This window comes from Chrysoperla carnea, chromosome 1, assembly GCF_905475395.1.
Source record: "Chrysoperla carnea chromosome 1, inChrCarn1.1, whole genome shotgun sequence".
Lineage (NCBI taxonomy): Eukaryota > Metazoa > Arthropoda > Insecta > Neuroptera > Chrysopidae > Chrysoperla > Chrysoperla carnea.
In genome coordinates, this window is record NC_058337.1 from 68,903,052 (window position 1) to 68,923,685 (window position 20,634).

A 20,634-nucleotide genomic window follows, 5' to 3' on the forward strand; every position below is an offset into this window, starting at 1 on the left:
AAACAAAATAAGTAAAAAATATATAAATAATAAATATAAGCTTGCAAACTTTTATTAAGACATACTATAAACACATATATCAGTATCGTCGCTTCGTTTAGATAAATAAAATCGACCTGATAACTTTATATAAAAAAGTTTAACGTTTATTGCCGTGCATAGTCAAGGAGTTGGGGATGTTATTTGGACGAAATATAACATTTTGTTTTCCAATATTACATAAACCTACTAACTAACCTCATTACATTCGTCATTTATCCCATTTTTTCCGTGTTTTAGCAATACGAATCTAAAGGCACGTTAGATATCAAAAGGAATTTATTTAAGATGATCATGTTTAAATATCTTTAAATTTGTTAGTTTTGGAGTGGATTTAACTATTCTTTCAGGAGACAATTGTTGTGTTGACTAATGTCATTATGAGATAAATTAGTTTTTTATTGAAAAACCGCTTTGTCTAAGAACAGAGCCAGGCAAAATTTTACGGGCCTAAGATCTAAGCGCCGCGGTAGTTAAAAAATGAACTTTATATCAGGTCTCCAGTTGATCATTTTCAAAGGTTAAAAATATTATAGGACGATTATAGAATGCGTTGATATATATATTTATTTTGTAGAAATTTTGTTCTATTGTGTTTAACTTTAAAGTGTGCTTTTGACAACTGATTCCTTTCGTTATTTAAAAAGATTGCTCTTCTGTGTTGTAGATATTTGTAATCTTTGATAAGTTTGTACTTTTCTAGTAAATTTTAAACTTTATCGTATTATCTATCTTTTTCTTGTAAAATGGCTTTAATAGATTTTCATTCTTGATCTGTGCATTGTTGCCGAAATTCCCAGTTTAGCCATCCAAATTTCCCTCCGATTCATTTATTTCCCATTCCATTGCACTTATTCCAAAATTCGTGCCTTTTTTTGACTGGAAATACCACTTTTTTGGTATTTTTAGCACAAAAACGGGAAACTATGTATTTATTTACTGTCCAAACTGTGCTCTAGGGATTATTTGGTTGCTAATAACGAATCCTAGTTTCGACAATAAATAGAATTTTCGGTATAACATGAAATTGGATTCCTATTCAGCGAATTTACCTACCTATTTAAAGCCGAAGTAGGTATTTTAAAAAAATTTTTCGCTTTATTCGCCCCCTACTAGGAACCGTTGCCCCCGTATGGGTAACTAGGCTAAGATGGTTGAATGTTCTTTGGGTTCTTATCTATTTTCTATTTTTTCATACGAATAGAAAAATCAAGTCTTTTAAAAATCAAAATGTCAAAATGTACTACCTATAATAAAAAAAATTGTATTTTATAATTTATTGTAGTACTAGCTGTGAACTACCCGCTTTGCTGGGCAACATTCCCACTTTCACCCCTCCCCCATATTCCATATCCTTTTCTAGGTTACTATCTATCATCTAACTAAATTTCATCAAAATCCGTTCAGCCGTTTAGGCATGATAGAGCAAAACTCCCAGCAAAAACCATAAAAAAATCACTAACTCAATTCAGTTTTCTGCCTACTTCTTACCCCCTAAGTACGATGACGTGATCATTTTGATCTTATATCCGTTTTTAGGTAACCATCTATTACCTTACTAAATTTCATCAAAATCTGTTCAGCCGTTTAGACGTGAAAGAGCAAAAGTCCCAACAAAAACGACTAAAAATCACTAACTCAATTTAGTTATCTGCCTACTACCTACCCCCTAAGAACGATGGCGTGATTAATTATAGCCTATGACCATTTCTAGGTTATCATCTATCACCATACCAAATTTCATCAAAATCCGTTCAGCCGTTTAGGCGTGAAAGAGTAACAGACAGACAGACAGACAGACAGAGTTACTTTCGCATTTATAATATTAGTATGGAAGTATGGATGTTAACAAACAAATATGAATTTTTCTAATCTAAATTGTTTATGCATGCGCGCCTAAACTAATGTCAACAGAAATTATGAAATAGCATGACAAAAATTTTTTTCTTGATGTTATTTTTAAATATTTTGTGCTATAAATAGAAAATTTTTAACCAAATCAATCACAAAATCTATTTAGCTTTTTTCAAATGTTTTCATTTAATTTATTTTATTATTGTTATTATTAGGAGTTCATAAATAACTGCTTATTTTGAAAGTTCTAATAAAATTTATTATTATTGTACACTAAATTTTACTATCATAGTAAAATCGTTGAAAAAATAGGCAAATTTACGTTGAGCCGAAGTTCGGGGAAATCTTGATTGTAGGGAGCGGATACCCCCAGAATACTTGTATCAAGTTTCATCCTCAAATTCCGAACGAAGTAGCCGCCATCTTAAATTTAAAAATAATTTTTTCTCAAATTAGAAAAAAATGTTAAGTTTAATAAATAATAGCTTGAAAGGTAGAAAGGAATTATTCTTCGAAATCCTTAACCGTATTCAAAAATAAAAAGTTGTTAAAAATATTATTCTTATTGAAAGAAAACACGTTAAACAATAGCTTAATTTATTGTTTTATTATTTTCAGAAACCATCAGCGCCACATCACAAGGATGTGTTAGCCAAATACGATGCGGCTAAAAATCAAACAACTTCTAGTACAACCCTTAAACAACATCAGTTAAAATGTTCTGGGTTATCAGCATCCAAACCAAATTTAATTCATTCCGAGGTAAGGAAAAGTTGAATAATCTTAATACATCCATTTTCTTATCGACTTTCATTTATTTTAACGTCAGGTTCTCTAATTGAAAGTTCTGTCCGTTGGAAGTTAACCAAAATATTGGAAACAACATATCATATGATATGTTGCATGCATATATGCATATGCATGGAAGTTATTCCATTTTGAACATCTCGCTAATTCTGTCATTCAACTAGCTCCGTGAAGATAGCACCCCCAATTGCGAATTTTCATAAAGTGCTAATTGAAGTCGGGTCAATTTAAGGGAAATGAAAATACAATATTTAGTTTTTTTTAAGAACGCTTTTATCTTCAAACAAGGGTCAATTTTGGTTTTTTAAATGGAACTACATATTTTTTGTAGCAGATTATTGTTCTTTGCTTCAAACAAAGCAACAAAGATGGTATTTTGTGTGAACTTTTTGTTTTCCATTGCGTTTTCGAAATACAAAGGTGGAAACTTTTTTAAAAAAAATCACCTTTATATATCAATAATCAAATAAAGCAGGTCAATCTGTTTACTCCATTTAAATTAATCTTAGCAATCATTGACTTAAGTGTGCCTGTTTCCATAGAAATTAGATCTGTTACTTGAGAATCATGTAATACCAATTACCAATTAATCACAATAATTCACGTAGTGCTAATTGAATTTAAATCAGACAAATGTAATAAAGAAATCTAAAAAAAGAGTAAATGTAACTTCACAAAAAATAATGATAAAGCAAATATTCAATAAATTGGATTAAAATTAATCAAATCCCTAAAAAATAATTTTTTGAAATCGTAAAAACAATGACTACATCATTGATTATCACAATAAAAATACCTGGAAATAAATTTCAAGTAAATTGTGTACGTATCACTCACTACGTAATTGATAACACTTGATAATTCATGTTTTTGGTACAGAGTGATTTATATATGTTTTTTTTTCTTTTTAGACAAAGTTACCATCACTTGAAATAAGTAAATCAGCATCAAGATTACATTTGGTTGCTGCTAGTCCAATCAATGAATCTAACAATATATTAGTAAACATAAATAATAAACAAGATACAACCAATAACAATAATAGTAATATCAATAATAATGAACAACAATCAAATTCACCAGATTCTAATTCCTCAACAAACAGTATTAAAACTCCTATGAGTAGGCAAGGTAACGTATAAAATTCATTGATTTATTAGTAATAGAATTTGAAATTAGTTTTTAAAATAATATTTTAAAATTAAATGCACTTATAATTGTTAAACTTTAAAAAAACATTCACGCAAGCAAACCCTTGAATAAAAAGACATTAGTCATTTAGGAAATTCAGGCAAAATGTAAAAAAAGGCATACAATCTTCTAAATTTTAAACTCAGGCAGACATTTTTATAGGCCGGTATTTATAGCAAAAAAAGTATCGCGAATTCCGATCCGAATCTTGATACTTTGATAATTTTCATTCACGTTTACTCCGAAATAAAACAATTTTAATTTTTGATTAAATCTTTGATCACCTTTGATGATATAAATACCAAACTTAAGATGTTTGCTAAATAACATAAATATTTGTTTGTTTGATAAATATGATAAATATGAGTTAGTCACTTGAATCAGGAACGAATTTTTATAAAATCAAGTTTAAAAACTAAAATCTCAACGACTAAAAATTACGCTCTAAACACTATGAAACAAGAAAATAATTTTATCAAAAAATTGTTATGAGTAAAATCGTCGTTTCAGTGGAAGGACCTCTAAGATAAAAAAGTTTTCCACAAGACGAAAAAGAATTACCTCGACTGTAATTCTCAATTTCAGATATATTAGAAAATAGAGAATATTAAACCCTTTCATTTGATACTCAACACGATAATATTGAATTAATAATTTTTTTTAGTTCATGACTTTATTTATGTCCTCTAGAGGGCGCCAGATTAAATTAAATGTATCGTCACATAGTAGCTATAACCAGCAGACGATCAAAGCTCTTCCAAGGATATTTCATTTGTCAAATTATGATAAGTAATTTAGAAGGTATGAGGGAACAGATAAACATACATTCCATCGGGATAAAAAAAGAATCCGATCTGCGTAGACTTTTAATGCCTCGCCTAAAAATATATATAGTTCAGACGCCATTTATCGACGTTGACATAAATTGCGAACAAATTAAATTTTCGAATAAAAAAGGTCGTTAAATCGTTATTTTTCAAAGTAAACGTAAATGAAAACTATTAGAGACAAGAAAATTTGTCTTAAGGTATTTCAATTCCAAAAATAATGAAGTAAAAATCGCTAGGGGTCCAAATCCAATTTTTGGTGCAAGTCTAGGGTAGAAAACATTTAAGAGTCGCCAATATTTAAAAAATTTAGGTTAAATTGTTGCTTTTTCTTTAATCGTTACCGAAACCCGTGGATGTGTATATAAGTTTATTTCGTAACAGAAAAAATGGCTTAGAATGTCTCGGATCTACGGTACCTTCCGATATTGAATTTAATCGGTCTATATAAACTTTACGATATATTTATGTCTCTCCACCCAAAGACAACCCTATTTAAGTTGATATTTCTAAAAATAGGTCGCATGTTTCGATCGTTTGTAAACCATACTTTTTATGATGCACCATTAGAAAAAGACAAACATTGAAACAATACAATTCAATTAAATTTTACATGAACTACCCCGTATATATGTAAATTTCAATGTAATTCTATACGTAATAACTCAAAAAAATTACATGCAACAATATAAATAAAATAACATTAAAATAAAGAATTATTAAATAATCGTCAACGTAAAGTAATTTAAACTCATTAATATTTAAAATATAAATTAGATATATAATTTATTTATTTATATTATAGAAGCCTTGAAACTTTATGGAAATCGTTTAACGGATTATGAAAGAGAGGAAATATTGAATTATGATAAAATATGGTACCTTGGACTTGATGCCTGCAAATTCCTAGGGGATGATATTACTGCAGCAAATTGGGGTTATGATGATGAAAATGGCAGTTACAACAAGGTACGAATATAATAATATATTATTTTCTATATTATGTTTCTATATATTATAGGATGTCCTCCACAAATTTAGTTTTTGGTTAATTCTGGTAATATAGATACAAAATTACTAATTTAAAATTATTTTGACTATTAATAGTTTATTGTATCAAAAGAGACTGTCCAATGGTAACAGAAAATAAACTTGATAAGATTTTAGAATTGAATGGCTGCCGCATTTCCGAATTTGATCCGAAGTTTCCATTTTTCGCGACTTATATCTACTTTAAATAAAAATATTAAAAATTCGAAATCCTTCAAATCAAAAATTTTCAAGACGTAAGACTGGGAGGGAATGAATTTTTGAAGATATTTCCCTGGGTAGCACGGAGATGATATTTGTCTTAAAAAAAGAAAATATTTTTTTTAAATTTAAACAAATGGGTGTAATGTGTAATAATAACAAAATAATATACTAATTCTTGGTAAATAACATCAATTAAAAAGCTTCAATCACTAAAATCGAATAAAAAATTAATTACAGCCTTAGTATCTGAAAAGCAGACAGGTAAATTCGAAGATATTCGGAAAATATTAATAAAAGCGGAAGTTGAATTGACAATTTGCTCTTATATTGTTTAGAATGAAGTTTCCTAAGTTAGCGAATCTTCCTGTGTATAAACGAATAATTTTGAAAACGACTGTTATATATTATTTGAGAACGTCCTTGCTGATTAAAAATAGGCGAATATCAGTTGCACTTTTCTGCCGTTTCATTTTTTAATACGTAAAGGTATATATATACAACGTGTTCTGTTATTGACTGCAGAAACCTAGCTTCCGAAAATAAGCTCATCAAGAGCAACAAAAAAACTCTTTTCCAAATTTTGGATCTGAGGCCTCATTTGGGAGATACGGGTATGGCAAAAATTGATACATTTGTTCATTCACTGACTATCATTCGATAACCAGTAGACATTGATAATCAGTAGATATTTGTAAATTTTATTTAATAATATTCAACTAAGGAAGGGATTTTTAAAAAGTATTAAATGATTTAAATGGATTATATTATTTTGAAAAAACATTAGATTATTGTAAGTAAACAAACAAACCATGCGACAATGGATGTGGTTTGTTTGTTTACGTCCAATGACAAAATGCTTACTTATAATTATTATTATTTTCCGACAATAAAAGAATAAAAATATAAAAAGTGGGACAGTTTGACCAAATTCAAGTAAATAATTTTATACTTTTTTAAAAATCTCTTCCATTATTAAGTGAAACTTACTAATATCTACTGATTATCATCGGCTACTGGTACTCGAATGATAGCCTGTGAATGAACAAGTGCATCAATTTTTGCCATACCCGTATCTCCCAAATTAGGCCTCAGATCCAAATTTGGAAAAGAGTTTTTGAAGTCAATAACAGAACACGTTGTATATATCTATACATCTTGGATTATTGAACCGGATATTATTTTCTACTAAAACTATTAATTTTTAGATAAATTTTTTTCTAAACCATCAAAACTTTATAAAGATATAGAGCCACTCTGTAATCATGAATATCCCATGACAATGTTAATATAATTCACAAAAAAAAAACTACAAATTGTCAAACCGTATACCATGTTTTCGTTGATAGCAATAGAATAGAGAAATAAATAAAATATTATTAGGTACATGCCGAACTCCGCCTCCGTTTTTAGCTTCGTTTACATTAGTTTTGTATATATCATATTTGTTCGTTTACGAATTAGATTGCGTGACATATTATCGTTAGTAATATAATATTTAATTAATTTACTTATAATGAATATATCAGAGCATTAAATGTCATAATAGTTTTTTTTATTTTTAATAAATTATTATTATCAATTTAAATTATAAATTATTTATAAAATCTTATATGTAATATTATTGTTGGTTAATTATTATAATATAAATAATTTTTTTTAATCGTCACTACAATTTATTAAATTAAACAAGCTATTGATTTCAAAAATAAAACATCCGGTGACGATTGATTTTACTTTACAAACTAAATTTACTGTTATTTAAATATATCGTATGTATATACACATAATCGTGGGAAATAGGCTATTATTACGCATAAAACATTCTACATATTTAAATTAAAGTACTTCGGGAAAGGGGGAAAATGTCTGGCAGTATTATTTAAGGTTTTTGCGGTCGTTACGGAAGTTGTTTGCCAAGCGGCAAAAAATTTGTCCAGTTTTAACTAACTTTTTTATACAGCAGTTTTCGCACTTCTTCAACGCTTGATTTCAAATTACCGCTATATTGCTACTTGCCAGTCTGCGGTGTCTGCCACTATTTTTCCACAAAAGTACATATTGTAACAAGGAAATCGCACTTGAGTTTATCCGGTTAGGATCCAGTTTTTTTCCGGTATACTTCAGCCCCACAACTGCCCTCTGAAACCGCCAAAAAATTTTGCCTCCCACTATTTTTCCCGGTTTATAAAAAATGAATGTTTTGACTTACCATTGCTTACAGGCAGTTAGGGTCCACTTTTTTCCCAGATTTCTACACCCCTCTCCGTCTCAAAAATGCCCGATCTGCCACATGTATATATTCTATGAGAGAAAATGCTCCACATCGACTCAGAAGCTTATTTGCAACGCGGCAGAAAGTTAAAGTTCTAAGGCTGCTTTTCTGAAGTGTTGAAAACACTCGATTACAAGTAAATATCACCGTAAATATGCAAAATACGAAAAAAATTGTAGAAATTAAATTTGAATAGGGTGGAATTTTCTGTATAATAGGTTCGTCTTCTCGAATTAAGTTGTTGGGTAAAAAAAATATTCACAAAGTAGTCAAAAATAATTTTAGGATAATAGGAGACACTTAAAAATGTTGATGCTACGAACAAGTTTTGTTATGGGATTTCATAAAGTCACCTAAAGAACCCATTTCCCCTGTCCGTCTGTCAACACGATAACTCAAAAACCAAAAAGGTATCAAGCTGAAATTTTTATAGGGTGCTTAGGACGTAAAAAGTGGCGAGTTCATAAATGAGCAAGATAGATCAATTGGGTCTTAAATCTATCAATTGCGTAATCAACTCTATCTATGCATGGTATTTCAACAATTAACTCAGTCAATTGTTTTTTTTCACTTGTTTATTTTAAATAATTCCATTTTAATTCATAAATTAATTTTATTTACAGGTTTTACATGACCATATTAGTTACCGATATGAAATATTAGAAGTAATTGGTAAAGGAAGTTTTGGTCAAGTCATACGTGCATTAGATCATAAAACAAATGAACACATTGCGATAAAAATCATTAGAAATAAAAAACGCTTTCATCATCAGGCATCCGTTGAAGTCCGAATACTATCAGATTTACGTAATCGTGATAAAGATGGCACACACAATGTTATACATATGTTAGATTTTTTTTATTTTCGTAATCATCTATGCATTAGTTTTGAACTTATGAGGTAAGTGTTTAACATGTATTAAATAGAGTTCTATCAACCAATGTGGCACTGATGAACAAGAGATATATGTATGTGCACTCATATCTACACTCTCTCTTGCTCAGTGCCACTTTGGTTGGCTAGAACTTTACTTTTGTATTTTTGTATTAATGAGGTTATTCGATTACAAAGTAAATTTGAGGTTTTAATTTAACTTAAAATACAATACACTGTACATATTAAGATAGCACGCCACTAAAACTTATTTCCTGTAAAAACAATTTTCATGATTTTTAATTGCCAGAAAGGAAGTAAAAGGTCATTAATTAAACTACCGTTCCACGTCATCACAGTAAAATAGAAAAAGTTATGCTTTTTAAGTGTATACTTGCGTAGCTCCTTAAACCACGTTCGCAAGAAGCCTGCCAAGCCTGTAAATCTGAATTATACCAAACAAAATTGATTTGGTCATTAAGCCTGCAGCCAGTAAAAAAATATTAAGCCAGAACAACAAAATAAAATTGAGTAACTGGCTTACGTCCACTACCTCACTATATACTATTGACTTGAATATCCATGCGCAGACAGCGCAAGCCTAAAGCAAAGCCATCAAAATAAACTAAGCCAGTACGATGGAATATTGGCTTATTGTGTTAGGTTCAAACACTGGCTTCGTGTGTACGGAACATATCAAATGGAAAAATCAGTTTATTCGCAGAGCAAGAATACAGAATGTCCCGCCCTTGATAAAAACTAGGATTCATGGATCGTAAATTTTGGATTCGCCATGTTATTACAATTGCTTTTGTCTGCTTAACGGTGACAATTTCTATAAAATGTTGGCAAAACATTATCTCTTTTTATTTGAAGAAGGCATTTCTTGGCAAGGCATCCTTGAATTTTTTTTAGGGAAGAATATAAAATGTTTATTTGTTTTGAATTCAAAATTTACGATTCATTAATCCAACTTTTTTATCGGAGCCATGTCTAAAATTACGAAGTATCGGTCGTACGATTCAAAATTTGTTCGTATAAAATGATATCTTCTAGTTAGAATATAATCAAAAATACTTATCTCCTTCTGAAGCAAACTAGCCGGGTGAAAAAATGCTTGTTGATAAAAATCAAAGCCTGTGACTAAAACGAAAATGTTTAGGTCGTCAATAAATAGAACGCCTAATTTACGACTAGAATTATTTTAGGTGAATTTTAAAAAAGGCAACATACTGCTGAAGAAACAGGCAGGCAGGAAAAAAGAGAGAGTCACCGCAAATTTATAAACACCGTTTATAAATTTATTGTTTTACCGGGAATCAATAATTGTAATTTTTTGTGACCGTGTATGAATAAAATCAATTTTTAAGAAATAACGATTACTAACATAACAATGTTTACTTATTTAAATATTTTGTTTAAAAAATCTTTAAAAATTTTAACACATGATAATAAATTTTTCGACAAATTGATACACAAAAGTAAATAAATTCTATACAAAAATTTATATAGGTCACGAGGTTAATTATTATTTAATGTGAATTATAAATTTATAAATAATTACCATTAAAATTAGTTCCTCTTAACATTAAATGACAATAAATGTTTTAAAATTCAACTAACAACAATGCGTTATGATTGTTCACTTGGTTCCTTTTACTTGTTGATACAAATGTTTATTTGTTTATAATAAATATCAATTATGTATTGTTTAAAAATTTAATTATCACCTTCATGCAGAAAATTTGCTTTAAATCTCTTTTAATGATTATCAGAATTAGCTTGACTATTTGTTAGTAGAACTTAAATAATCAATACTCGAAATAATGGATTCTATACAGGAAAATAACGTGGTTTGAATTCGATTGTCTTTTGTTTTTAAGTTATAGCAATTTTTTTATTTTTGAACATTATTGATAGCTGGGAGTTGCAAACCGCCAACTGGCGATAATAATTCGTAATAATTAAAACAGGAAGTGGACCCGTTTTCAGTAGTTCCAATTTAGATTACCAGACGGCAATACTTGCACTTACCATTTTTAAACCCAAACAGAATATTCAATTTCAAATCAGATAAATTCCACCAACTGGCGATAATAATCATACTAATTTAAACAGGAAGTGGGCCCGTTTCTATTAATTCCAATTTAGACTACCAGGTTTCTTAGCAGTTATTAATACGGAAATATCTCTGTTAAATTTAAATTTAAAGATGAAACTGATCAGATAATACTTTGCTTATGATAATATAACGATGACAGTTCATTTATGGTACATCGCCGGGCTAAAAAATTTCACAGAAGCTTTTCCACAAACAATTTTATTAATAATAGGCTCCATTAAAAAAATTGTATTTGTAATATAAAAAATGCCACAGAAAGTTGCAAATCTATACATATAAAATGCTTTGTCCTGAATGATTGATTGATTGACTGACTGACTGACTGATGGATCAACGCACATCCTAAACCGCTGATTGTAGATAGTTAAAACTTGGAGAGTGTGTTCTTTGTGTAGCGTAGGTATCCGATAAGAAGGGTTTTTCGAAATTTTACCCCTAAGGGGGTGAAATAGGGTATTCAATTTTGTATAAAAATCTGTCATTTTTGAGTCCATCACTTAACCGATTTTAAAAATTATTTCACCTATAGGATGTTACATAGTCAGCAAGTAACATAGACTGTATTTTATTTTTTTAAATCAGGGTTCCAAAAAATTAAAACTCCTTAAATGACTAACAAAAGGGGAATTAATTGAGGATAAATAAAGAAAAGTCTATAACGTGCTAGTCTTTTTGTTGAAGTTGAGATTGACGTTAAACAGAAAAATAATAAGTTTTAAGATATTATAAAATAAATAGTTAGACTTTTTTCGAGTCACAGATTGATGCCAGAATAAACATTTTGCTTTGACATGATGCTACAACTTTCAAAATTCAGAATCTATGAAAATGACTGTAAGGTATTTTAATTAATGGGTATTTATATGATTATGAAGGTAGTGCCTTTACAACCTTAATTGATTACATAGACTAGACATAGACCAACCACTTTGTGATCCAATAATTGTTTTAATTTAAATAAAATACAAAAACAAAAGAAGAGAAAATAATTTTTAAATTAATATGAGATTAATATTGGAACAAAATGTCAGTATTTGTGTTATAAATAATACAGAAATTTTTTGTTTTTTTAATTATTATTATTAAAAATTAATCATTATACACTTGCTTTTACAGTTATTTTAATTCTATGAATTTTTTTTATCAACAATTTTTTCAGTTGATTAAATTGCACAGTGGGATCATTAATAATTTTTATTTAATAACAATAGTATAAATCAACCAAATATTTTTATTCAATATAAAAATATTCTATTTTTAGTGGTACATTTTCATAATATTAATTATTAAATAAAATTATAGGTCACACGAAATTTTTTAATTAATTTTTGAAGTAAATAATTCAAACAAGTTCAAAAATTTTCATTAATTAAAATTAATTGGTTTTGTCTTGAAGTAAATAATCAGTAGCGCCTCAGTACAAATAGTTTTTTTAAAAACTGATTGATATAAAATTAAATAATGTTAAACTAGCGCTAAGCAATTTCCCGTGTGTTTTTCAATGATTATAATTTTGCATGTATTTTGCTTAGCTCGGTACAGCTAAAAATAACCTGATGTGTACGTTCCCTTTTTTTCGTAACGTACAGTATGCACAAAAATATTCGTTACAAAATTTTACGAAGAAAAACAGAAGAAGAACAGTTCCTTGTAATTTTTAATGATCTTTAATCTTTAAGAGGAGAAATTCTTGTAGTTTGGAGCGTCATTACAACTATGAGCTAAAAAACTCTTGTGCTGTCTCATTTAGTGTAGCCCGAATGAGCAATTTCTCCATACATGTATTTGCCTAAGCTTACTGAGCTCCAAAGCCTGCCAGTAAAATATTTCTACAAAAATTATTACTTTTCTACACATATAATTATTACAGATGTTGTTTAAAGAAATTTTTCTCACTACAATATTTTCAAGCTTATTCTTCGAAAGACACGAATTCCCAAAAAATTAAACTCAGGAGATAATTTAAGAAAAATGTTTTTATCATTTTTAAATTTGTGTCCATATTATTGTGCGTTTGAAAGACCCATACCTGTTTCAATTCTGTAAGTTTTAATGACGGAATTTTAAAACTTGTTTTGAGAGAAGTTGTGTAATTTTTTTTCGTAACGTTCTACAGAAACTTTTTTTTATATAAATTATTGATTTCTGGAATCATTACTATTATAAATGTTGTCATTTAATTTTTTTAAACATTTTTCCACGTAGTTTTTCACAATTTAAAAAAAAAATAATTAAAATTTTTGTATCTTTTTTTCAGCCTAAACTTATATGAATTAATAAAAAAGAATAATTACCAAGGGTTTAGTTTAAGTTTGATACGACGTTTTGCAAATTCGTTAATAAAATGCTTACGATTATTGTATCGTGAAAAAATTATACACTGTGATTTGAAACCGGTAAATTATAAATTTTCAACTTTTCAAAAATATTTCAATCAAAAAAATAATAATAATTTTATTTATAATTTCTAGGAAAATATTTTATTAAAACAACGAGGAAGTAGTTCAATTAAGGTCATCGACTTTGGAAGCTCTTGTTACACACATGAAAGAGTCTATACTTACATACAGTCACGATTTTATCGATCACCCGAAGTAATATTAGGGTTAAATTATGGTACAGCTATTGACATGTGGAGTTTAGGTAAATATAATTTACATAAGTTTTTTATCGTTTTTTATTATTTGTTTTGACAGTTTTATTTCTTGTTTACGTGTTGCTTTTCTTTTTGTTTTTCTTTGAATTGAAAATGTCTTTTAAATGTTCATAAATTTCGTTTTCTTGGAAATATAATGTAAATAAACGCGGGGAAAAGAGAGAAGATACCAAAAAAGTCTAGAACTATACAGGATGCCTCAAAAGTCCTGAACAATAGAAAAGTGGTAAATAGTTGATGCAATTCTAAGACATAAGTTATATCAGTATTAAAAGCCATCAAACAGATTAACGCCATTTCCTAATTTTTTGCTGACATTTCTTAAAACGCGTAACTAGGCCCTAACGTAAAAATATCTCAATAGCTCCAATTCTTGAGAGCATAGTTTGAGTATTATAGTACAAACTTCCCCCTTCCATCCTATTCTAGTACAAATATTTAAAGTTTTTATTTTATATTTTTTAGGATGTATTTTAGCAGAATTGTATATCGGACATCCCTTGTTTCCTGGTGAAAATGAAGTTGAACAACTAGCATGTATCATGGAAGTATTAGGTCAACCTCCAGAAGATGTTTTGAAACGAGCTAAAAGACGTCGCATTTTCTTTAGTAAGTTTTTATTAATACCTATTAAACAATATCGAGAGACGGATTATACGTATGGCAAAGTAGGCTCGTTCCTACAGGCGCGAGGTGCCTGTAGGAATGCCCCCACAAATTAAAAATAAATATTCAGTTACGAATTAAAAAAAAAAATATCGATGGTAGTCAGCAACTGCAGTGGTGAGCGGAGTTTTTCCTATCTAATGAGAGTGAAAAATTATCCTCGCTCAACCACGAGAGATAAGAGATTAAATGCGTTAGCAATACTTAACATTGAATCAAATCTTTTTGACTATGACGATTTTAATGGCGATTTCGCAATACAAAAATGTAGGTACTTTAATAGTCGGGAACCATTAAAATCTAGACTGGCTCAAATCTGCCCAATAATTGGTCCCGAGTGTTGAAGTCGCTGCTGGACTTAAATTTTTTTTTGGTTAGCACAAATATGCAAATATATTATAATAATAAAGGGCCAAGTATAAACTACTAAAAGACGAAAACTCCTAAATTTTACTTTTTATTAAAGGGGCGCTAATTTTTAAAACTGCCTACGGGAGCAAAAATTTTTAATCCGCCTCGGTCAGTATCATAACTTATAAATCTTAATTACCAAAATTACTTGAAACAGATACAAATGGTGAACCCAGATCAATCAGAAATAGTAAAGGAAAACGGCGTGTACCAGGATCCAAAAATTTAACAATGGCTTTAAGAAAGTGTACAGATTCGTTGTTTATTGATTTTATCAGTAAATGTCTCGAGTAAGTATAATTTTTATTTCACACACGGGTCTAATTAAATTGCCGGCTTACAGCATGACTGCCTTCTCTTTCAAAAGATAAGTACTATAATTAACTAAGTATTTATTAGTAGCCCGCAAGTTCTCTTCGTAAATATTTACCAGTCTAAAACGTCTTTGAGTATCACAATTTTATGAATTTCGTTTGTTTTACAATTCTCAGAGCTTCAAGTTTTCAGATATTAATTATTTCGAATAATCGATAAAGTTTTGTCGTTTGTGTGAGTTATGTATTTTATATCTTCACTTTTTAGTGTATTGAGTAATAATAGTTACAACGGGTACCATGTTTGCTTAGTGCACACTTTGGTAATCATAGAGCTCCATTGATTATGATCATCAGCTAGACGGGGGAAGTCAACCTTTCCCATGTTATTATGAATTCAAGTACCTATTAATGAAATTCGAGTTCTTCCTCTTGCTTTTGATCTAGCAACTTTCCCACTCAGTAAATTGTATTAAAATTTTTTACCTCGTATAATATGTACCGAAGAAATTAAGTTGCCTTTTTCTTAAATTTCCTAATATTTCGCGATTAACAAACACCAAGTACCTACTTGTAGCACTTTGGATATGTGTTTAGTCCACGAAATACGCTCATTTCGTCGATAAACCACATCACCGCTGTTTAGAGAAGTTTTTCTGTGTAGTGTATAGTCAGTAGGGGAAACAAAACTATATGCAGATTTGTGTTACTTATATTTTAATTAAAATATACTTTTTGTCTAGATGGAATCCAAAAAAACGAATGACACCTGAAGAAGCTGTGCGCCATGAATGGTTACAATCATCGCTATTCCAACAACGTACAGAACTACGGCATTCACATTCCGAAGCAAATGTTACATCAAAATCAATATCAACGACAACGACAACATTAGATGAAACATACAGACTGTACAAAAACTCAGGTTCAACAACAATTACTGTTGGTGATAAAACAACAACAAATGAGGCCAAATCTAATAATTTAGTTGATGACGATGATCTTAGTGCTAATTCATCCGTAGACTCTAATTTAAACACTACAACATCCACATCTACAACTACAACCAATAACGATAAGGTACGCTGGCTACGAGACAGTGATATCTAAAAAGAATACTCAAAAAGATTTCAACTGAATCAATCAATTACACTCGATTCATACATGATCGAATTCTTTTAAAAACGCTTTCATTATGATTTTTTTTAAATTTTTATTTGCGACGTTATTTATATTTAAATACGAATTTATTCGTCAATCCGCTTATGAAATAATGAACCGCTAAAAAATTATTTTAATTAACCAGAGTGTTCAGGAATCGAAGATATTATAAGGGCCTAGAATTTTGAAAGTTAATTTTATGAAATTGAAATTATTTTACTGTACTGCGCTCGTGCGTATTTTTAGTTTCAGTTTCTGCACTAAACCGTAATAACCAACAAAATTATTTTGGGAAACATTGCACTTCGTCAAAATCAATTTTTTGGCAAGTATATTGTACGTTCACTCAAAGCATCAAAACAATTTTGGGCAAATTCCAAATTCGTTGGAATAATACTGTGATTATCGAATAATTTTAATTCTTGAAATTGAACTCATACAACAATCTTGATTATTCCAGAATATAAACAAAATTAAATTTTTCGTTTAAAGAGGAATTAAAACGATTCATTATTTATAAATGGAACAAAACTATAAAATTTTTATTTAAATATAAATAATTTTGTACGTTCGGTAAAATAAATCGAAACAAAAAATGTTAATAAGGGTCAAAAATCCTTTAATTTTCCAGGACGAAAGAGTATATCAACCACGGAATATCTTAAAAACGAAAATTACTGAAATAAATGTCTATACAAATTTTGGTCAAATTCCTATTTGCGAAAAGGTATGCCATTAAATTTTTTTTTAAATTTTTTTCTTTTTTTTTCTTCGGGTACGAGGGGCATGTGTTTTTAATTAATTTTTTTCCATTTCCACAGACAAATTATTTTTGTTTTTTAATTGTTTTCTATTTTTTTCGTTTGTTCACTACAAAATTTTTGTTTTTAGAAACACATAGTTTTTTGTCATTGTCTGTGGAAATTTTTATGTGTGCATTATTATTCTTTCTATTTTACTTTGCGACCCTTATAAACATTTTAATATCATCTTTTCTTTGGGTTTGGTAATTCCATAAAACTGTGATTTTCTTTTCAAAAATTTGATACTAACAAATAACTTTTTCCATATTCACGCATTTTTTCCATTAAACATTAACAAATAAAATTTCACGAAGAGTTTTCGACTTGATTTTGAATTCGAAAACTTATCGTGTCATAACGTCTAAAAGTAACCAAAATTAACTAATTTATTGAATATTTGCAAAAAGTTTTCAATTTCGGTTTAAATTAAGGTGAGTCACTAACAAAAATTTAATAGCATGCGTTTGGTTTTTCATTTTTATTAAAAAAAAATAATTTTAATATATACCTTTAGAAAATTTGATTAATTTTATTATTTATTTTTTTTTAATAATTTTTGTAACGTTTCATGTTTTCATTATTGTGTCAAAAAAAAAAAAAATAAACGTTTCAAATTTTTTATAATGTTTGACTATAAAAGAAAATTTAGTCTTCAAATTTTTATATAATTATTGTCAATTAAAATGGTCCAAATTTTCTTCGTAGATTGTATTAGAGTTATTAAAAAAAGTTTGCAATTAATTACTTTTCAAATTTTTTACTTAGTGCCTATTTACATGCTAATACGTAAATAAGTAAATTATTTACACATTAAAATCGTTGTTTAAATTAACACCATACATTTTAATTTTTTTTAAAAATTCGTAACAAAATTCTAAAACTTAGTGCGATCAAGTGCTCGTATAAACTAAAAGCATTTCGATTACAATGTAGCTATCATCAGTTATATAAAGCTAAGAAGACTTTTCAGTGTCATGCTACTCGTCAGTAATTCACCATACTCAGGGCTGCCCTTAGACATCTAGACGCCTCAGGCAAGTCAAGCTTTTGGCGCCCTTGTTCCATATTTTTTATTGAATAAATAGAAAATTACAAACATGTATTTATTATGAACTTACGAGCATGTAAAAAGCGAAGAAAGAAAATGTATAATATAAGGGATCTAATACGAGTTGCCATTCCTCGCCTGTCATTCAGCGTCTTTTTCATTCTACATTTGTTAGTGAGAGATACGACAAGCGACAAAATGACAGGTCGTGTTAGACATACTGAATACTCATCACTTCTACGAGATAAATTAACCAAAGTTAATGCACTGAGTTTAATTTTCCTTTAAATAAGTTGCCGCGCTACGTCCTGTAGAACCTGGTACCCCGGTTTGCCCCCCTTCTAAAGCCGGCACTGGTCAGATTAAATGGAATGACTTGATATACAAAAATAGTGGAATTTATAATCCAAATAATTAATTAAGTCAATTGCTTATATTGTCTATTTCTCCATTTCTAAATTTAAATGTACTTATACGCTAAGAATTTATCGGAATTGTTTGATGCATTTTCATGATAAAAATAAGACAACAACGGTACCATGGTGCTTCAGCTCTAGTTGAACTTTGCTTTGCTTTATGATGCTCTTGCATTCTAATCGGTTTCTCGCACTAACTTTCCAATAACTTCCAATCACTAACTTTCATCATAAAAAAATACTAACAATAATTTTAGCATGTAAATAATTTTTTAATTTATTTGCTTATTTGTAAATTTACATGCAAATAGACATAACGAATATTTTATTTTAGAAATTGTGTAATTTTTCAGAAAACCAAAATCTACTCACTAAAAGGATAATAAAATAAACAGAAAAACAAAGTTAACGCATGTATCGTGCCATGACTCTCAAATATATTGTAGACATATCTCTCTGAATAAGGTTTAATATAATAATCTCGACAAATAAGATCTAAAGATTTTCGAATCTTGAATTAATTTTGTGTCTATTATTTAGATCTAGAACTTGTTAGAAAATTTTGTGATGAACAAAATTTTGTATTTGACAAAAAATTTATTAGAAAAAAATTGCAGTAGTTTAAAAAAAAATTGCATGACACAGATTTTAAAATCTGTTTTATTATTAAAAAAATGATGTTTAAAAATATAGCAAAAAAGAATTTAGATTTTAGTAATTAATTATTTAATAGTGTCATTTTGTATAGAAAAATATTAAAGTAATAATTAGATTATTTATTTATTAATTAATAAAATTTATATTTAAATGTAAGAATTAATTAGTTTGTAGAATGAATGTTTGTTGCCTTTTACAAGGCGAGATTAAATCAATTTTTTTAATGAACAAGTTTATTCAAATATTTCTGAATGTATAATCTCAAAATTATTATGGTAAGGACGTTGCCGAAGCATGATTTTCAATATATAGTTTGGCAACCATCTCGTAATCCATTTAAAATATATGAAGTAACAAGAGTTTTTATGGACGTTCTTACGTATAAGACAAATACAGAGTCTTCAGACAATGTATTGTGTGTTATGAGGCACTTTGCTGCCGAATAAAACTTTAACCGTAAATTTTAAATGCTACATTATTTCATAAGTATGAAGTCTAGTTCAAATGCTTTCTTTCAATACATTATAATAGAAAATGGAATTTAGAACATAGCTCGCAGATTCAAAATGCAGGAAGAATTGTGTAAACATCTCAACGTGTGCGAACAAAAAGAATAACTTTTTTTAATAAATAGAAAATTTAGGCTATATGCTCCAGTTCGTAAAATTGTTGTCGAATTAAATACTTATTATTTGACACGTTCATCGTTAGGTTAATCATTGGTTTGACCTGACCTACGCTCTGTTCTAGAAACATGTAGGAAATACTTAAGTCATTGCTATACAAATAAATTGATATAATTCCGATTTAAATAATTCCGTAATTGAATCTATCAAGCTGTGGAAAGAATTTATTAGGATTCACATATTCAGAAAAGTAATATGATATAAACAAAATTTCTACAATTGAATTTTTTGAATTTAGAGCAATTCTTCAGATAAAATGAGATTATATTATAACTTCAGAAATATAATTTGCACATACGAAAAAATTTGGTTATTAAAAAAATGGATACTAAGTTTATATAATAGACGATGTGGCAAGTCTCCTGATTCTGACATAAATAATTATTGTTTCAAACGAGATAACAGTGCAAAGAAAAATGCATATAAAAGTCCTAAAGTTTATAGGACTTCTGCTTGAAACATCCCGAAATTATAAAAAAAAAAAAAAACGACTGTAATAGAACTGAAGTATGATATCAGAGCTAGGAGACTACCCACGGCGTCTTAAATAATATGATTTCATTTTTTAAAGCATAT

General features: G+C 28.7%; 1 protein-coding gene across 2 annotated transcripts in view; it reads left to right on the plus strand.

The window, feature by feature from the left end:
- The window catches only part of LOC123296698 (dual specificity tyrosine-phosphorylation-regulated kinase 4), a 71,604-nt gene extending 52,373 nt beyond the window's left edge, over nt 1-19,231 (plus strand). Inside the window, exons 2-12 of one of the 2 annotated variants that reach the window (XM_044878302.1) lie at nt 2,512-2,655; nt 3,612-3,831; nt 5,524-5,687; nt 8,868-9,145; nt 13,498-13,636; nt 13,712-13,883; nt 14,362-14,505; nt 15,131-15,263; nt 16,031-16,367; nt 17,080-17,175; nt 19,069-19,229. In XM_044878302.1, coding sequence (XP_044734237.1) covers nt 2,512-2,655; nt 3,612-3,831; nt 5,524-5,687; nt 8,868-9,145; nt 13,498-13,636; nt 13,712-13,883; nt 14,362-14,505; nt 15,131-15,263; nt 16,031-16,367; nt 17,080-17,175; nt 19,069-19,098 — 1,857 coding nt within the window. In that variant the 3' untranslated portion in view covers nt 19,099-19,229. Of the gene's footprint in view, nt 1-2,511; nt 2,656-3,611; nt 3,832-5,523; nt 5,688-8,867; nt 9,146-13,497; nt 13,637-13,711; nt 13,884-14,361; nt 14,506-15,130; nt 15,264-16,030; nt 16,368-17,079; nt 17,176-19,068 lie in introns of both variants that reach the window. The other variant, XM_044878293.1, reaches the window with a different exon arrangement.
- Nucleotides 19,232-20,634: the final 1,403 nt, after the last annotated feature.